The following is a 16,926-nucleotide window of genomic DNA, read 5'->3' as shown; positions in this document are numbered from 1 at the left end:
CTGGTGTGGGTTTAATACTCTCTCGTTCTAATTTTTTCTTAACAACTAATAATTTAACTCAATAATCCAATAATGTTATTCTTTATGCTGGACTATGTAATATGATACATAAGAAATGAAGTAAGCATACAGTTGAAGATTAATGGAAAAAACAAAAGGTTCATTACATACGCCAAGATTAGGTGAATTAAGTTTAAGCAAAAAAGAAAAGATTAGGTGAATTAACGAAGGGGACCAGCTGAGCTGTAAAGGCCGTTTCCTTCATGGCTTTGTCAAATTCATATCTAAAAGAAAAAAAAATTATTGGCAAAGCAAAAAAGAGGGACATAAGGATAATGTCACATTTCGGGCTCGACTCCACCGTAGCACGATATTGTTCGTTTTGAGCCTCAACCACGCCCTCACGGTTTAATTTCTGGGAACTCACACGAGAACTTCCCGGTGGGTCACCCATCCTAGGATTGCTCTCGTTACAAACTCGTTTAACTTCGGAGTTCCAATGGAACTCGAAGCCAGTGAGCTCCCAAAAGGCCTCGTGCTAGATAAAGATGAGAATATACATCTAAGGCTTAGTTAGAGGATCCACTCCCTGGACGATGTGGGATGTAACAATCCATCCCTTAGGGGCCCGACGTCGGCACACTTCTAGCCAGGGATTGGCTCTGATACCAAATTGTCACATACCGGCCTGGGCCCCCACCACAGCTCGGGCTCGACTCCACCGTAGCACGATATTGTCCGTTTTGGGCCCATACCACACCTTCACAGTTTTGTTTCTAGGAACTCACACGAGAAATTCCAATGGAACCTGAAGTCAGTGAGCTCCCAAAAGGCCTCGTGCTATGTAGGGATGAGAATATACATATAAGACTTAGATGATTCACTTCCCTGAGTGATGTGGGATGTAATAGATAAGATCAATTCATTTACACTAAACAAAAGAATACGATATTTTTTATTTTCACAAACGATATTATTTGTACTAAGGAAAATGAGTGAATTTAGCCTCATAATGTGTTAGTATTAATGTGATTCAAATTCGTCTTTAGCAAGAATCAAACGTAATATCTCTTACTTACAAATAAAGATGAATACTACTAGACTATAATATTAAATGACAAAAAAAAAACGATCTTAAATCAAATAGTTATTTTTATTTACATACTAAGACGATGCACTCTCTTTCAATATTGGCGAAATGAAAAGGCTTTATTATATATATAGCATAGTACAATTGTACGGTGGTCCCAAACCCCACTCGCAATCTGTTTGACTTATGCTAGTTACTTAACACAATTACCATATAATCACTATTTAATGACAACAATCTTTATTAATGTTGAATTTTTTTTCTATGTATGTATTGTCTTGGTGATTAAAGTTACCCATCGTGTCACAAGTTTAAACCCTTTTCCTTTCCTTAGTGTACACTAGTACATGTCCACACGCAAAGCACGTGTGAAATATTTTACATTTTTTTTTAAACAATCAATATCTACACTAATAAGTGGGAGTGGGCTATAAAAAAATAAATAGAGTGAGAGAGAAGTGGGAGTGGGGAGAGAGGGACAAAAGTTTATTTTTTATTTTTATAAATTAGACCGGATACAATCATATGTAGGTGAGGTTTAAACAAAAAACAGCAAAAAATTATTTTGTAAAATTACATTATTGTCCTTAACTTTTTTGTTATGGTAGAAGACAAAAAAAATCTTTTCGCCCTCTTTTGGTTGACAAAAAGAGTTTCATTAATATATAGTTTAAATTATGAAAATAATATTGCTTGTATTAACAAGGAAATCTATCATTTTAATTTCTATTGACCTTGACGTGTTGTGATACAATCATAAATTCGTAATGATTTGCATAAAGAGTTTTAAGTTCAAGTGTAAAAATCATGTATCATTATATCTGAGTTCTTGTGTTTGATTATTTCGTCGCTAATATCGTTTGTTAAAAGATCATAATGGTCCTTTGTAATTGAAAATCAATGTATACGCATAATCTATATGCATATATAAACATGCATAATCAATACCATTCTATAGAAGTACATGCAGTGGCGAAGCCTGGAGGGGCGGTTGCCCTCCACTCGCAGAGATTGTTCCTACAACTTAGGTTTCCGCCCCTCTTCTTTGGTCTTCTTGCTCTGGTGCTGCGTTGGCTTTCTGCAGCGACGCTATTGCGTTCTTTTTTCTTTTTCTTTTAAGCCTAGGCCAAACAACATTGTTTGGATGGGGAAAAAGGAAAATTTAAATGAAAAAGGTAAATGACGTTGTTTTATTTCAAAGAGAATAAATTAAAAAACTAAATAGCAGGGAAGACTCGTCCCCCAGTATACTCACACCTAGACGAATTGAATTTGTCCCCTTGATTAAGGAGATATCGAATGGGGAATGGGCTGCCATGGGAGGACCAACTTCTGCAGATTTTGTAGATGTGACTCTCATTTTATAGTTTAACAGTTAAAATCCCTTTTTATTGTAGAATTTCTAACAAAATAATTTAAAATGAGATGGTCAGGAAAGATAAAGTATCTAGGTAAGAAGTGAGGCTATGAATGGTAGTTTAAGAGGAAATTGTCGGAATAGTCTCTCAACTTTAACCAAATTGGACCAATTGGAGTAATGATCCCTCAACTAAAAATCCATGACCATTGGTCCCTTAACTCCTTAAAACGTGCAGTTGTTGTCCTTTTCATCAACTTTGTTAGAACTTCCATCAAAATGAGTCACATATAACGCACATGAGGCTGAATCGAGGGGCAAATATGAAAAACTAAAATGTTAATTAAGAAGCAAGGAATACAAGTGTCAAGTGAGTCGTTAGGACTCTCTAGCTTTTTGTTTTAAATCTAAATTATGTTTTGCTTGCACTCATACGTTTGTGGTGACGAGTACTATAAGATTATGGCAAGAAAGGAGACCAAATATAAAGTGAGCTCAAATGTCTACGTAGGATTCCACTTAGTCCAATAGAGGCATTTCACACTCGAAAAATCAAAGTGTAAAACTCCAAGACTCACAAACTTACGCCCCTCCACCCAACGAGTCTTGACTTTGCCACTGAGTACAAGAACACACATGCATCTTTCTTGTTCATTATTCTGATGTTAATTAACTTCTTAATTAGCTGTGTAGTTTCTGCCAAAAGATATTAGGTTACAACAAAAATCTAACAAATGTAATATTCTAACGAAGAAATTTGTGCTCGCAGTAAAATGCTTATATGATTAACCGGTTTAGCTTTATTAATTGTATGAATTTTAAATAACTTGTTCAGTGAAATGGAGATATTACTTCAAGATACGTACAGTATTATATATTATCCAATTACATTAGGTTTTATAGAAAATTATTTAAGATTCTTCTCATGAAAAAGGACAAGTTTTCTCATATGCTAGTAGGTTGCTTGGATTTGTCACGTAACCAAAGCAGAAACTATATAACAGAAACACTGTCTCACTGAGATAACGTGCAAGGAAAAGAAAAGAAAACAAAAAAATTGAAATAGAAATTCTCCCACTGACCAACACACAATTGAAAAAGATAAACAAAAAAATGGAGCACATCGAGGTGGTGGATTTAACCACATGGGTGGTTTTGATATGGGTTGCAACTGCAATATTATTATTGGCACGCCAACTCCGACGGTGGCGTTCAGAGGATGTTGCCGGACAGCTTCCACCTGGGCCGAGACGGTGGCCTGTGGTGGGCAACATATTTCAACTGGGTCTGGGTCCACCCCACGAGTCATTAGCTGTGTTGGCTCGCAACCACGGCCCTATTATGACACTCTGGCTAGGATCCATGAGCACCGTGGTGATCTCGTCCAGCCAAGTGGCCCGTGAAATGTTCAAGAACCACGATGTGGCCCTAGCCGGTCGAAAAATTTACGAGGCAATGAAGGGCGACTATGGCAACGAGGGCTCACTGATCACGGCCCAGTATGGCCCGCACTGGCGCATGTTGAGGCGCTTGTGCACAACAGAGTTTTTCGTGACAAGTCGTCTCGATGCCATGCGCGGTGTTCGTGGAAAGTGTATCGATGGAATGCTCCAATTCATAATGGACGCCTCTAGTAGGACGTCGTCAGAAATTAGTGCCAGTACTGATGGCATTGATCTGGGCAGGTTCATTTTCTTGATGGCCTTTAATCTGATCGGGAACCTCATCTTTTCCAAAGATCTATTGGACCCAAAGTCGGAGAGAGGGGCTATGTTTTTTTACCATGCAGGTAAAGTTATGGAGTTGGCTGGGAAACCTAATATGGCAGATTTCTTTCCAATTTTGCGGTGGCTCGACCCGCAAGGCATTAGGAGAAACACCCAATTCCACGTGGAAAAGGCCTTTGAAATTGCAGGTGAATTTATCAAAGAAAGAATGGAGAGCACGGAGAATGGTGGATGTGATGGCATAGAGAAAGCAAAGGACTTTTTGGATGTGCTTTTGGAGTACCGTGGTGATGGAGTTGATGAGGCCTCTAGGTTCACTTCTCCAAGAACCATCAACGTCATTGTCTTTGTAAGACCCTTTCTATGTGTGTAATGCAATTTGGAAGAGGTGGATAACCGTAGCTTGCTATCAGTTACTTTTTTTTGTAATGAAAAAATAAAATAAGAGTACTATAAGAGTAACACGATGTGGTACTAACAGATGCATCAATGCTATAACATGCTGATTAATTTATTATTAATATTATATACTAAGGGTAAACATGTTGTTCATGCATGTTACGTGTATGAAATAAATTAGTTATGTATATTACGTGACAGTGTTTCAGCACTATAATATGTTCCTACATAGGTATGTGCTCATGTGCCTTAACAATAGTTGTTTTAATTAATGAGGGAGGATGATTCCAATTCAGAATCTCTTATTTTGAGGCTCAATTTCTGTGAAAATAATTTGATATTATTTCAGGAGATGTTCACTGCTGGAACTGACACAACTACAAGCACCTTAGAGTGGGCAATGGCTGAGCTTCTAACCAGCCCCAAAGCCCTAAAGAAAGCTCAAGCCGAGCTAAGAAGCAACATATCTCCAGGCAACAAGCTCCAAGAGAAAGACATTGAAAATCTCCCATACCTCAAATCAGTCATCAAAGAAACCCTAAGACTCCACCCACCTCTCCCTTTCTTAGTCCCACACATGGCCATGGAGTCCTGCAAAATGCTAGGGCACCACATTCCGAAAGACACTCAAATTCTAGTCAATGCTTGGGCCATTGGACGTGACCCAAAGGCATGGGAAGACCCTTTGCTTTACAAGCCGGAGAGGTTCTTGAAGCCCGACATGGTCGATTATAAAGGACACAATTTTGAGTTCATACCGTTTGGTTCTGGTCGTCGGATATGCCCTGCAGTGCCACTAGTCTCTAGGGTACTCCCTTTGGCTCTAGGGTCGCTCTTACACTCGTTTGATTGGGTTTTGCCGAGCGGGCTTAAGCCAGAGAACATTGATATGACTGAAAGGATGGGAATAACACTGAGAAAATCTGTCCCTTTGAAGGTTATACCTATACCTTACAATGGGCATGTGGGATTCTAATGCACTTTTCATTTAGAAAGCCAAATAGGTCATTTGGAATAAGTTTGTTTGTTAAATATGTTAATTAATACATGAGCATTATAATTAATGCAATAAGTAGGTGTGTATCAAATGTAATGCGATGATGTCGATCTATTTGGTGGTGTGACAAAAATGTATGCAGTGCTTGTTACTTAGTCTGAATGGTCACAAATGATAAAGCGTTTGTGGATTTTCTTGCATAATCCAACACATCTCATCTCAGTCTTTGATTTTCCAACTCTGTACGCTCATTTCATATGTCCGCTGCCTAACAAGGGACCCAAAAACACCTATCGGTTTATTCTCTAGCCCAAAACCAAAATGTCAAACACACAAATTTACACCGCACCTTATTGCTCCTGCATTACCGATAACGACTGCCAAAGAGTCAGTCTTCCAAATTACTACGAAAGCTTTAATGAAAAAGGCTTTGACTAACTTTCATTTAACCAAAAACCATCATAAACTATTATTTAATAAAAAGGCTTAAGTTTTAACCATAAGAACAAATTATCGATATGTTGAACCCTACAAAAACTAAAAACACGGGTTCCATAAAAAGTCCAACCCGCATAAAAATTGTTATTCCAAAATTGCCGTAACGAAGCTAACCCAAGCCCGTTAGCCAGAATGACAATTACAAAATTCAATCAGGCCCTCCACCGCCATTAATGATAGAACACCAACCATTTTCTACAAGCAGCAAGTAGAAGAATCTACGCACAATGGCAGAAGAATCCGCAATCAAAATCTCAGAAAAATAACAAATTCTAGACGAACAAGAGGTACTAAACTCGCATCCTTGTTAAATTCTCACTTCAAAAATACAATAATATATATGTTTCATGTTTGTCATTCCATAAACCTTTCAATTCTTCTTTAGAAAACTCTAAACAATGATTAATTTTGTTTTTACTACAGTTTGATAACTACTCAATTTTTTTCGAAACTAAAATTCTGTGTGTTTCCTACTTTTCTTAAGTTTCATGTATAACTTTGGGATTTTGCGTTTTATTTTTTGTTCAAATCCACAATTAGTGTTGGTTCTAGATCGATAAGTGTTTATAACTTGTTCGTTCATGGACTAATGTTGACTTTTCGATTATAACTTGTTCGTTATAACTCCGAATTGAGTTCCGTTTGTGGCCACGTGTTTGTAAAAATGAGTACTATTAAAATAGTAAAATAAAATTGAAAAAGTGAAAGGAAAATTTGAAGTCCATGTGGAAGGCCTACGTGGCATCTTGGCGGTATTTTGATAATTTCATTACTACTAAGAATAAAATACAATAAATCTCGGGATGGGATGTCACATTGTGACTCCCCTCACTCCTCATATTGGAGATGGATGCCTGATCGTAAGAAAGTGTACAAAAGATGGAAATAAGCTTGACAAAGCTGGTAAGAGTAGGAGTCAGTGTCGTTCCCATAAACAGTGCCAAATATTGATGCACAAAACCAGGTCGACTCTCGAACAATATCAAGTGTCAAGTTATAACCTTCGCAAGGTTGCTTTGGTCATCAAGTATGGGTAGTATGTAAAGAGATAGAAGTAGGAAAACAAACACATGATGTACCTAGTTCACCTTAAGTTGAACTACGTTCACGAGGGTAGAGGAATTCCCATTGATATTGTAAAGTTTACATGATACAAAGGTTTAAGGGGGGTATAGTCAAATTAGGATTTGATATGATTTTAATAGACTTTAAAATCTGGGTGTAGTCAATTATAATTCTGAAAGAGGATTTTAAAAGATTCTGAAGTCATTGTGTAGTCAAGTTAGGATTTGAGAAGATTTTAAAGAATACATCCAAATCCAACGGTAGTCAATTAGGATTTTAAAAAGTCCACACATTCTAGGTGTAGTGAGAATATGAAAGATTTGCTAGGATTTTAATGGGTGAGGGATTTTGATGCATTTGAGGGAAGGTGTATAAGTAAAGTACCAAATGCTTTCAACAATCCAACCTTCACCCCTAGGATTTCTTTTATAGACCAAAGAATCCTCTTTGCAGAAGATGAACAATCTTTTATCACCCCTCATCCCCAGCAACACACCCACTGACATTCTGTCATGTACAATTGTAAAATCTAATTGCATTTCTATCATATACAATTCCAATCCAACGTATTATTTGAATGGGACAACATCCAGAATATGAAGAGCAACAGCTCACAGAGAATGGATGGGACAAAACCCAGAATATAGACAATGTATTCTTTGACTTGCCTTTTGTGTGTGTGTGTGTGTGTGTTGTATTAGATTTTAAAATTCAATTGTGATGTTGCTTTTGGTTTATACAAAAGATTTGAATGGCTTCGATTCCTTATTTTAATTTTGTGAGTTGAAATTATTATTTTCAAGTTTAATCACGTGATTGATTGCAGGTGGTTATGAGTCAAGTGATCTTTGTTTTGGTTAGTTGATTTTTTTTAATTATAATTCAAATGAGAAGGGGAAAGACATATTTGATTGGTTTGTATTTCTATATCAATATATGTATGCTTATGTTATGTTTATTTTTTTTGTCAAATTGTGCATTGATAAAGAAATTCATTTGATGTTGTAGAAGTCAACTAAAAAATCCTAAGAAATCCATACAAATCTACAATAGAAATCTATCTAAATCTGTCAAAATCCATATAGAATTGTAGAGTCTATTAAAATCCTTTGAAATCTGCCATTTAAAAAAAAGTTTTTTTTTGAAATTCTTCAAAATCCAAATTGACTAGACCCTCTAAGTATAATATTATGAGCGAGTTCCAATAACTGATTAAGTAGAATAATAGCATTAGAGATTAATAGTGGGATAATGATCTTCTTTTATAGCCGCGGAGAGTCCCATGTTTTCGTCCGTGGTCGATGGAGGACTCTAGGAGCTTTATTATAGTGACGACACGTGTCATGTTGTGACTATTGGTCTCTTGATTGAAGAGGAACTCATGTGTTTTAGTATATATAGGTACCTCACCATGAATTCTTTAGTAATTCTTCGAAAGTATAAAGTTGACAGGTGCTCGGTAGTTTCGAGGTTAGCGAAGTATAATACAAACAATATTGTTTTCTTATTCAAGTGATTTAATAAATTCTATCATAAAGGAGAGAGATTTTTCTAAGCGTAAGTTAATCAAGCAATACTTCACGTGTTATAATACAAGGAAAAGGAAAAATAAACAAAGACAAAAACTACCAAACACAATGTGCACATTTTTTTTTTTGTCGAATCACAGTGTGCACACTTGAGTTTAGTTAAGTTGGTTGGAAGAATGTGCTTTGCTCTTTGCATCAAAGTTTAAATTCTCCCAATAATTTTGATGAATATCGTTTAGAACACAATTGGATTGATTTATTTTTTTCCTGTTTTATGTACAAGTGATTAAACTAGTCTAAACTAGGGTAATAAACCATTCTAATTTGGTTGCACATGAAGAGTAAATCTATTTTAGCCAATGGAACTATGCGGCATGTCTCTTCTGTGTTGAATTAGGGCTTGTTTGGATGTGCTTTTAAAATGACTGAAAGTGCTTTTAGAGAAAATATTTTTAGGCTCCAAAAGCGCTTTAAGTGCTTTCTACAAGAAGCACGAGTTATGTGATTCTCCCATGAAGCACTTTAAGTGCTTTTCCAGGATTTACTAACATTTTTACTAAATATTGTTTTAAAGTGTTTTCAATCATTTTAAAAGCACATCCAAACGAGCTCATAATTAGCAACTTTTGAATGAATAATGCAACTCTTCTCAGAATTCATAAAACTATTCAGAACGATTAGCAACATTCTCTTCAAATAATAGTTTGCAAAGATATGAGCAATTTTAGGTGAATAATGTTGCAGGCCATCAAAATAACATGACACACTCATGCGGCAGATTAACTTCGACTTCATTTGGATAATGCCCTGTTTTGGTTTAGTTTTACTCCCTTTCCATATAAGTAGTGTGGGATATTTCATAAACAGTGTGGGTTATATTGTTCTAGATCCAGAAACAATGTTTATTTTGTTACCTATCATAAATATTAGGATGTTTTTTTTTTTTATCAATTTCACAAAATAATATGGGTTATTCTACTGTAATTCCAGAAATACTATTGGTTTGTTGTTCTAGCTCGAGAAATAGTGTGCGTTATGTTAATTTATGATCATAAAAAGTGTGGGATATTTTGTTGTACTTCACGGACTAATGTTGATTTGCTCCCTTTCATAAACAATGTGGGTTGTTTTGGTTTGGTTTTAGGGGTGTGATATCCACACACCCCTTTTTACTTCTCTCACACCCTTTTAATTTTTGGCCGTCGGATCGGATTAATTAAAGAAGATCAAAGACAGAAATTAACAAGGGGTGTGGGAGAACTAAAAAGGGGTGTGTGGATAGCACACCCCTTGGTTTTACTCCCTTTCCTTATAAATAGTGTTGGATATTTCATAAACAGTGTGGGTTAAATATTTTGCTCCCTTTCATAAATACTGTGAGTTTTTTCGTAGTCGTTACAAAAATAGTGTGAGTGACTTTGGTTCACATTCAAAAAAATAGTGTTGGTTAGTTTGATATAATTCCACAAATAGAGTTTATTTTCTTACCTTCCAAGACACATTGTGGGTTATTTTGGTTCATTTCATAAATAATGTGAGTTTATTTAGCATAGTTCCAGAAATAACATGCGTTATTTTGTTACAGTTCAAGAAATAGTGTCCTAACAATTTTCATTGTTGCAGATGGAAAAAACAAAAACACTTACAAAGAAGAGTACAACTAAGAAAAAAGAAGTTAAAAAGAATAAGGAATACCTCTAGTATAGATGCAACATGACCAAGTTTGCAGGTGCAATGTAAGTTGAAATTGGTACTAGGTGGAATACCCTACAAAAATAAAAAATAAAAAATAAAAAAACTTAAAACCAATTGTACTGACTAGTCAACCGTACTAGTCAACTGAGTACAGATTGTTAGAAGCCCACAAGCATATAAACCAAACAAACTTCAAAGGTTAAAACTTAACGAAGTGAACTTCAGATAAGTTTTAGTCTTAGTACTTGAGTTAAGTTCACTTGGTTAAAAAAGTGACACTACTAGCAAACCCTACAATTTTAACTCCAACAAAGGTGATAAATGAAGCTTTGTAAAGTATTGAACATAAGGAATTATTGGCTGGAAAAACCCACCTCCGGGTTAAAAAACTGGGGACTCTCCATTAAGTCTAATCCCCTAGTGTAAACAAAGGTTTATACAAAAACCACACAAGCTCAATTCATAGATCCTTATCAATGGAGCAGCTTTACCTTTATGCAACCTTGCCTTACATGAGATGGACTCCTTCGGTCTTCATGAAGTGGCAGCTTCTTCTGAGCTCGTCACCTTGTGGCACCAAGATCAACACGATCAGTGATATGCTTATGAGATCTGGATTCATATGACTAGTCAGGTTCTCTAGTCAAACGATTGAAGAAGAACCTAACATGAATCCGAGAGGATTGGTCTATGAAGGATATGAAATTGAAGGTTTAGACCATGAACTTAATACAAAACCATGAAAGCAATGCAACACTAATACGCAGCGATTGGGTATTTGTGCATGAGATGGTTTTGTGCCTAGGGTTTTGGTTTGGAAGCTTAAGAGGTAGCTATAAACTAAATGCACTTTTTTTTTCTTAAACGTGAATAACCTAGCCAAGAACAAATGAATCCTTGAAAACCCTTTTAATGGGAAAGATGGATGTTTTAAACAAGGGGAATAAGGAGACACGCGTCACAAGCAAAGAGACCTTTCTAGATCAAGGGTGAGAGATCCACACACGAGAAAAGGTGTCAATTGGCCTACGTGGGCTGTCTTAATTTGTGTGCCTAGACAATTGGACAACATAAGGAATTTCTGACTAGACAACTACACTAAACAAAAGGAATCTGGAAAAATAAGCTTGACATGCATATGCAAATGTATGATTCAAACCTTTTGTAGTGAAGATGGCTTGTGCTTTGACAAGTTCAATCCCAGTAGTAATTCCATATCAGCATTATACCCTAACTCTAAATTATGAGCATGGGTGGTAGCATTTGTAAATTTTGACAAGGGAAGCCAAACAATAAACCTAGTACTTAACAGAAGTATACAAGCTTATGCTACAAAAACATCAAGATGTTGGTGACGAACTAGCAAGGATGCCATTTTGGAGTGGACTGGCGACGTACATGGACAGGACCTTGATTATGTTAGAAAGGAAGAAGAAGTCCGACATGGACTTGGTCAAAATCATTTAATGCTTGTTGATGCACAAAATCAGCGAGGACTTTGGTACAACAGAAAATGTTAAGTTTGTGACCTTCGCTAGATTGCTCCGATCGCTAATGTGGATAAGTATGTAAATGGATAGAGACAGGGAAGCAAAACAAGATGTACGTGGTTCACCCAGATTGGCTACGTCCACGGAGTAGAAGAATTCTCATTAATTGTGAAGGGTTTACACAAGTACATAGGTTCAAGCTCTCCTTTAGTGAGTACAAGTGAATGATTTAGTACAAATGACATTAGGAAATATTGTGAGAGAATGATCTCTATCTATAAAAGAGAGTTTCTAGTTTCATTCTGACATTGACACGTGTCGTGTTGTGATTGGCTTCTGATGTTGACACGTGTCGTGCTATGATTGGCTTCTGATGTCAACACGTGTCGAGCTGTGATTGGCCTCCTGGTTGGAGGGAAACTCTTCTGGGTCATTGATGGTATAACGTTGATCGGTGCTCAGTAGTTTTGGGATTGGTCAAGTATGGTACAAACAGTGCTCCCCTAAGTTCCCGAGTGAGGGAAGCTCCTCGGTTAGGGACTTGCACGATCCAAGCCATTGAGTAATCATGAAATTTCTAAGTACCGAAGTGTGGTATCATTTTCACTTGCCTTATATGTCTCTTACGTAGATGTGGCATCTTCTCTGGAAGTACTTTTCCTCCATCCAGGGTTGGTATCTTTAACCAATGAAGATGCACAAGGTAATGTATCAATTTCACTTGAAGCTTACTTGTAGTTTCGGGCTTGGTCAAGTGCGATATAAAACCCTATAGTAGAAGTCCCCTAAGTTGCCGAGCTAGGAGATTTGCCGAAAGAGGTAACAGACAAGGTAAGCAATCAGACTTCCAAGGAAGCAACCTGGATCGGAGGTTCGACTTCGACTTCTGGTTGATTGTTCTCCTTCTTCTTGTGTCATAAACAACAATAAGGATTAGGAGAAGCAAATAGAGAAGAGATGATATGAGATACTTTTGCTTTTGAAGAAGTAACTTTCCACAAGCTTATTCTTGAACTGGGCTGGAGGGTTTTCTGGTTTTCTAGTTTCCTCCAGAGTATAAGGCCAACTCAAGAATTTGAGGGTCAAAACAAGTCCATCAAATCAAGAGTGCGTTCGACCTGGATGATATGGGATACTTTTGCTGTTGACGAAGTAATAGATGAATCGGCACGTGTTCTGTTGCGCTTGTCTCCACATGCTTCCTTGTATCCTTCTCACTTACCCTATATGTTCCTCAGGCATATGTGGTATCTTTTCTGGAAGCATAAGATGTTGAAGATGAGTATTCGAGAGCAATGCCAGGTAAGTAATCAGGTAAGGGGTTCCAGGCAGTCAATTCTTGACTAGAAGCTTGATTCCAAGTGCTGACTGATTGCTCTCTTTCTCTTTGTCTTACAGGTAAGAACAAGGGCAAAGGAAACGACAGGGAAAAAGCATGATATGGGATACTCTTGCTTTTGACCCTAATGATATGAGATACTCTTACTCTGGTGTGGCTGGTTTGCATAGGTATTATTGGGGGGGAAGAAAGTTGAGTATTTCGAGAGGTTTCGTTGGGAGTGCCCTCTCAGATATGAGGAAGGGTTGAGCATTTTTGCAGGTCTGCCTGTCCGTGGAGGATGGAGATCGACATATATAGGAGTCTCCCTAACAACAAGTAGTAATGTTATTCCTTTACCTTTCTTAGTCGTAGCAATCTAGTGGGAGCTGCAAGCTTCATGTGTTTTAACTTTGTCAGAGCACTTTGAAAAAGTGGTATGTGGTATCTAGAAAGCTATTGTTGCATGTGAAGATTGCAGACAAACTTTATCTAAGAAAATCTGGCTCTCGAAGTTCGGAAAGCGATGCCTCTTCGGTTTTCGAACAAGCAATCCTGTCGGGGATCTAGCTCTCGAGATTCGAAGAGCAGTGCCTCTTCGATTTTTGAGAAAGCAATCCTGTTGGGAGTCTGACTCTTGATATTCGGAGAGCGGTGCCTCTTCGATTTTTGAGAAAGTAATCCTATTGGGAGTCTGGCTCTCGAGATTCGGAGAGCGGTGCCTCTTCGATTTTTGAGCAAGTAATCTTGTTGGGAGTGTTTTCTTGAATGTGAGTAAAGGTTGGGCATTTTTACCAGTCTGCTTTACCATGGAGCACGGAGGTTGACACATATTGGGACTTTCTAGTTATCAAGCAGTGGTGTTGTTCCTTTACCCTTGTGGGTAATAGTATGGTAGCTAGACCTTCAAAATTTATGTGTCTAAACTTTGTCAGAGATCTTTGGCAAAGTTATCTGTGGTGCCCAAGGAGCTGATGTTGCGTGTGGAAAGTGATGCCTCTTCGAAATCCAGAGAATGGTGCCTCTTCGATTTTTGAACCAACAACCATGTTGCCCTTTCTTTTATAAGGGCACCAATTGTGTGTAATGAGTACATTCAGAGAGTTATTGCTTGTAGGAACTTTCCCTTTACTTCAGAGATTTATTGCACCTCATTTCTCCTTCATCATTTCTGAGAATGTCTGGCCCATTCGACCGTCGTTTTGACTTGAACTTTGGTGAAGAGGCAGCCATGCCTTCTCAAGACAACATATGGCGCCCATCCTTCTTATCCCCTACTGGTCCTCTTACCATTGGGGACTCTATGATGAAGAATGATATGACCACTACGGTGGTGGCCAGGAACCTTCTCACTCCCAAAGATAATAAACGACATTCCAAACGGTTTGATGAGTTAGTTGTTAAGGATTCTCTGGCTCTCAGTGTTCAGTATGCAGGTTCTGTGTCTAATATGGCCCAACGCTTATTTGCTCGAACCTGCCAAGTTGAATCATTGGTGGCTGAAGTGATAAGTCTCAAACAGGAGATCAGATGGCTCAAGCATGAGAATAAACAGTTTCACAGGCTCGCACATGACTATGCTACAAACATGAAGAGGAAGTTCGACCAGCTACAGGAATCTGATGGTCAGATTTTACTTGATCATTAGAGGTTTGTGGGTTTGCTCCAAAGGCATTTATTGTCTTCGTCTTCTGGGGCTGTACCGCGTAATGAAGCTCCAAATGATCAACCTTCGGTGCCTCCTCCTTCTGGGGTTCTGCCTAGTACTGAGGCTCCGAATAATCCCTTTCTGGTGCCTCCTATTTCTGGGGCTCTGCCGACTGCTGAGACTTCTCCTGAGCAACCTTTGTAAAGGCTCCCTTTTGTTTGTTTATTTTGATTCATGTATATGTACATATTTGTAACTTATCGGAGATATCAATAAACAAGCTTTGCTTCATTTCAACATATTGTGTTAAATACACCAAGGCCTTCTTCACTAAGTTCTTTGAATTTTTCCTTTTGTTGAAGTTTGTATGTTGAAACTTTGTGAGTGAAGCATGTAGGTTGAGGTAGTGCTCCCTTAATTTCCCGAGTGAGGAAAACTTCTCGTTTGGAGACTTGAAAAATCCAAGTCATTGAGTGGTCGTGAGACTTCTGAGTATCAAGGTGCAGTAGCATATGGTAGGAGTCCCCCAAGTCTCCAGTCGAGGGAGTTGACGAATGAGGCATTTCCTTTCTAAGTGGTAGCCCAAAACTCCTTAATATATATTTGTTATGAAAGTTGTTAGGCCCAAAGAAGAGAAGGCCTAGGCAATTTTTCGATTTTTATTTTTTTTCGAATTTTCAAATTTTTGAATTTCCGAATTTTTGAATTTTCGAATTTTTGAATTTTCTAATTTTTGAATTTCCCAAAAAATAAATATATATATATATATATATATATATATATATATATATATATTTAAAGCTTTGTAGGTGAAGCTTTGGTGTTGAAGCTTTGTAGGTGAAGCTTTGTTAGGCACCATGAATTGATTTTGCTTCACACTATCTTGATCAAGATAGTGTGAAGCTTTTGTAGGTGAAGCTTTTGTGTTGAAGCTTGTAGGTGAAGCTTTTGTGGGTCAAGCTTTTGTAGGTGAAGCTTTTGTGGGTCAAGCTTTTGTGGGTGAAGCTTTTGTGGGTGAAGCTTTTGTGGGTGAAGCTTTTGTAGGTCAAGCTTTTATGGGTCAAGCTTTTGTGGGTCAAGCTTTTGTAGGTGAAGCTTTTGTGGGTGAAGCTTTTGTGGGTCAAGCTTTTGTGGGTCAAGCTTTTGTGGGTGAAGTTTTTGTAGGTCAAGCTTTTGTGGGTCAAGCTTTTGTAGGTGAAGGTTTTGGAACAACGTAAATCCAACCGTGAATCTGCAAGTAATGTAAATAACATAAGATGTATCGTGGTTCACCCCAACCTGGGAATAAGTATCGTTCCCACAGGCAGTGCCAAATGTTGATGCACAAAATTAGTGAGGACTTTGGTACAACAGAAAATGTTAAGTTTGTGACCTTCGCTAGATTGCTCCGTCACTAGTGTGAATAAGTATGTAAATGGATAGAGACAGGGAAGCAAACACAAGATGTACGTGGTTCATCCAGATTGGCTACGTCCACGGAGTAGAGGAGTTCTCATTAATTGTGAAAGGTTTACACAAGTACATAGGTTCAAGCTCTCCTTTAGTGAGTACAAGTGAATGATTTAGTACAAATGACATTAGGAAATATTGTGAGAGAATGATCTTTATTTATAGAAGAGAGTTTCTAGTTTCATTCTGACATTGACACGTGTCGTGTTGTGATTGGCTTCTGATGTTGACACGTGTCGCGCTTTGATTGGCTTCTGATGTCGACACGTGTCGCGCTGTTATTGGCTTCCTGGTTTGAGGGAAACTCTTCTGGGTCATTGACGGTATAACGTTGACCGGTGCTCAGTAGTTTCGGGATTGGTCAAGTATGGTACAAACAATGCTAAAACCCCAAAAACCAAAAGTTCAAATTTGGACATCATAAACAAGGGGGATTTCCAGTGATGATGTTGTTCAAATCTTCGGATTGAACAACGAAGGAGTTGATATGTCAAATATTGACAAATCCACCAAATTCAGCAAGGACGACCACCTCATCACGAAATACTTCAAAGATGCAAAGATCGTAATGAAGAAGCATCTTACAGAGGCCTACGAGAAATCACTCCAAGACCGAACACCTGAGGGTGCAAAAGATACCACTACACTCATATGCGCACACCAC

At 37.8% G+C, this 16,926-nt stretch overlaps 1 protein-coding gene across 1 annotated transcript; it reads left to right on the top strand.

Annotated features, from left to right (window-relative positions):
- The first annotated feature begins 3,482 nt into the window (after nt 1–3,482).
- On the top strand, nt 3,483–5,773 carry LOC103454715 (cytochrome P450 76A1). The gene is made up of 2 exons (XM_008394314.4): nt 3,483–4,523; nt 4,923–5,773. Exons 1-2 carry the CDS (start codon nt 3,561–3,563, stop codon nt 5,547–5,549), a joined length of 1,590 nt encoding a protein of 529 aa, XP_008392536.1. The 5' UTR covers nt 3,483–3,560; the 3' UTR covers nt 5,550–5,773.
- The last annotated feature ends 11,153 nt before the right edge of the window (nt 5,774–16,926 follow it).

The sequence above is a fragment of the Malus domestica genome, chromosome 14 (genome assembly GCF_042453785.1).
Source record: "Malus domestica chromosome 14, GDT2T_hap1".
NCBI lineage: Eukaryota > Viridiplantae > Streptophyta > Magnoliopsida > Rosales > Rosaceae > Malus > Malus domestica.
This window is presented reverse-complemented; position numbering and strand designations above follow the sequence as displayed.

What these genes read in the sequence shown, in the direction of transcription:
- LOC103454715 (XM_008394314.4), top strand. Translation starts at nt 3,561, where the DNA reads ATGGAGCACATCGAGGTGGTGGATTTAACCACATGGGTGGTTTTGATA. An exon ending in CCATCAACGTCATTGTCTTT is followed by an intron (nt 4,524 to 4,922) that starts GTAAGACCCTTT and finishes ATATTATTTCAG; the next exon opens with GAGATGTTCACTGCTGGAAC.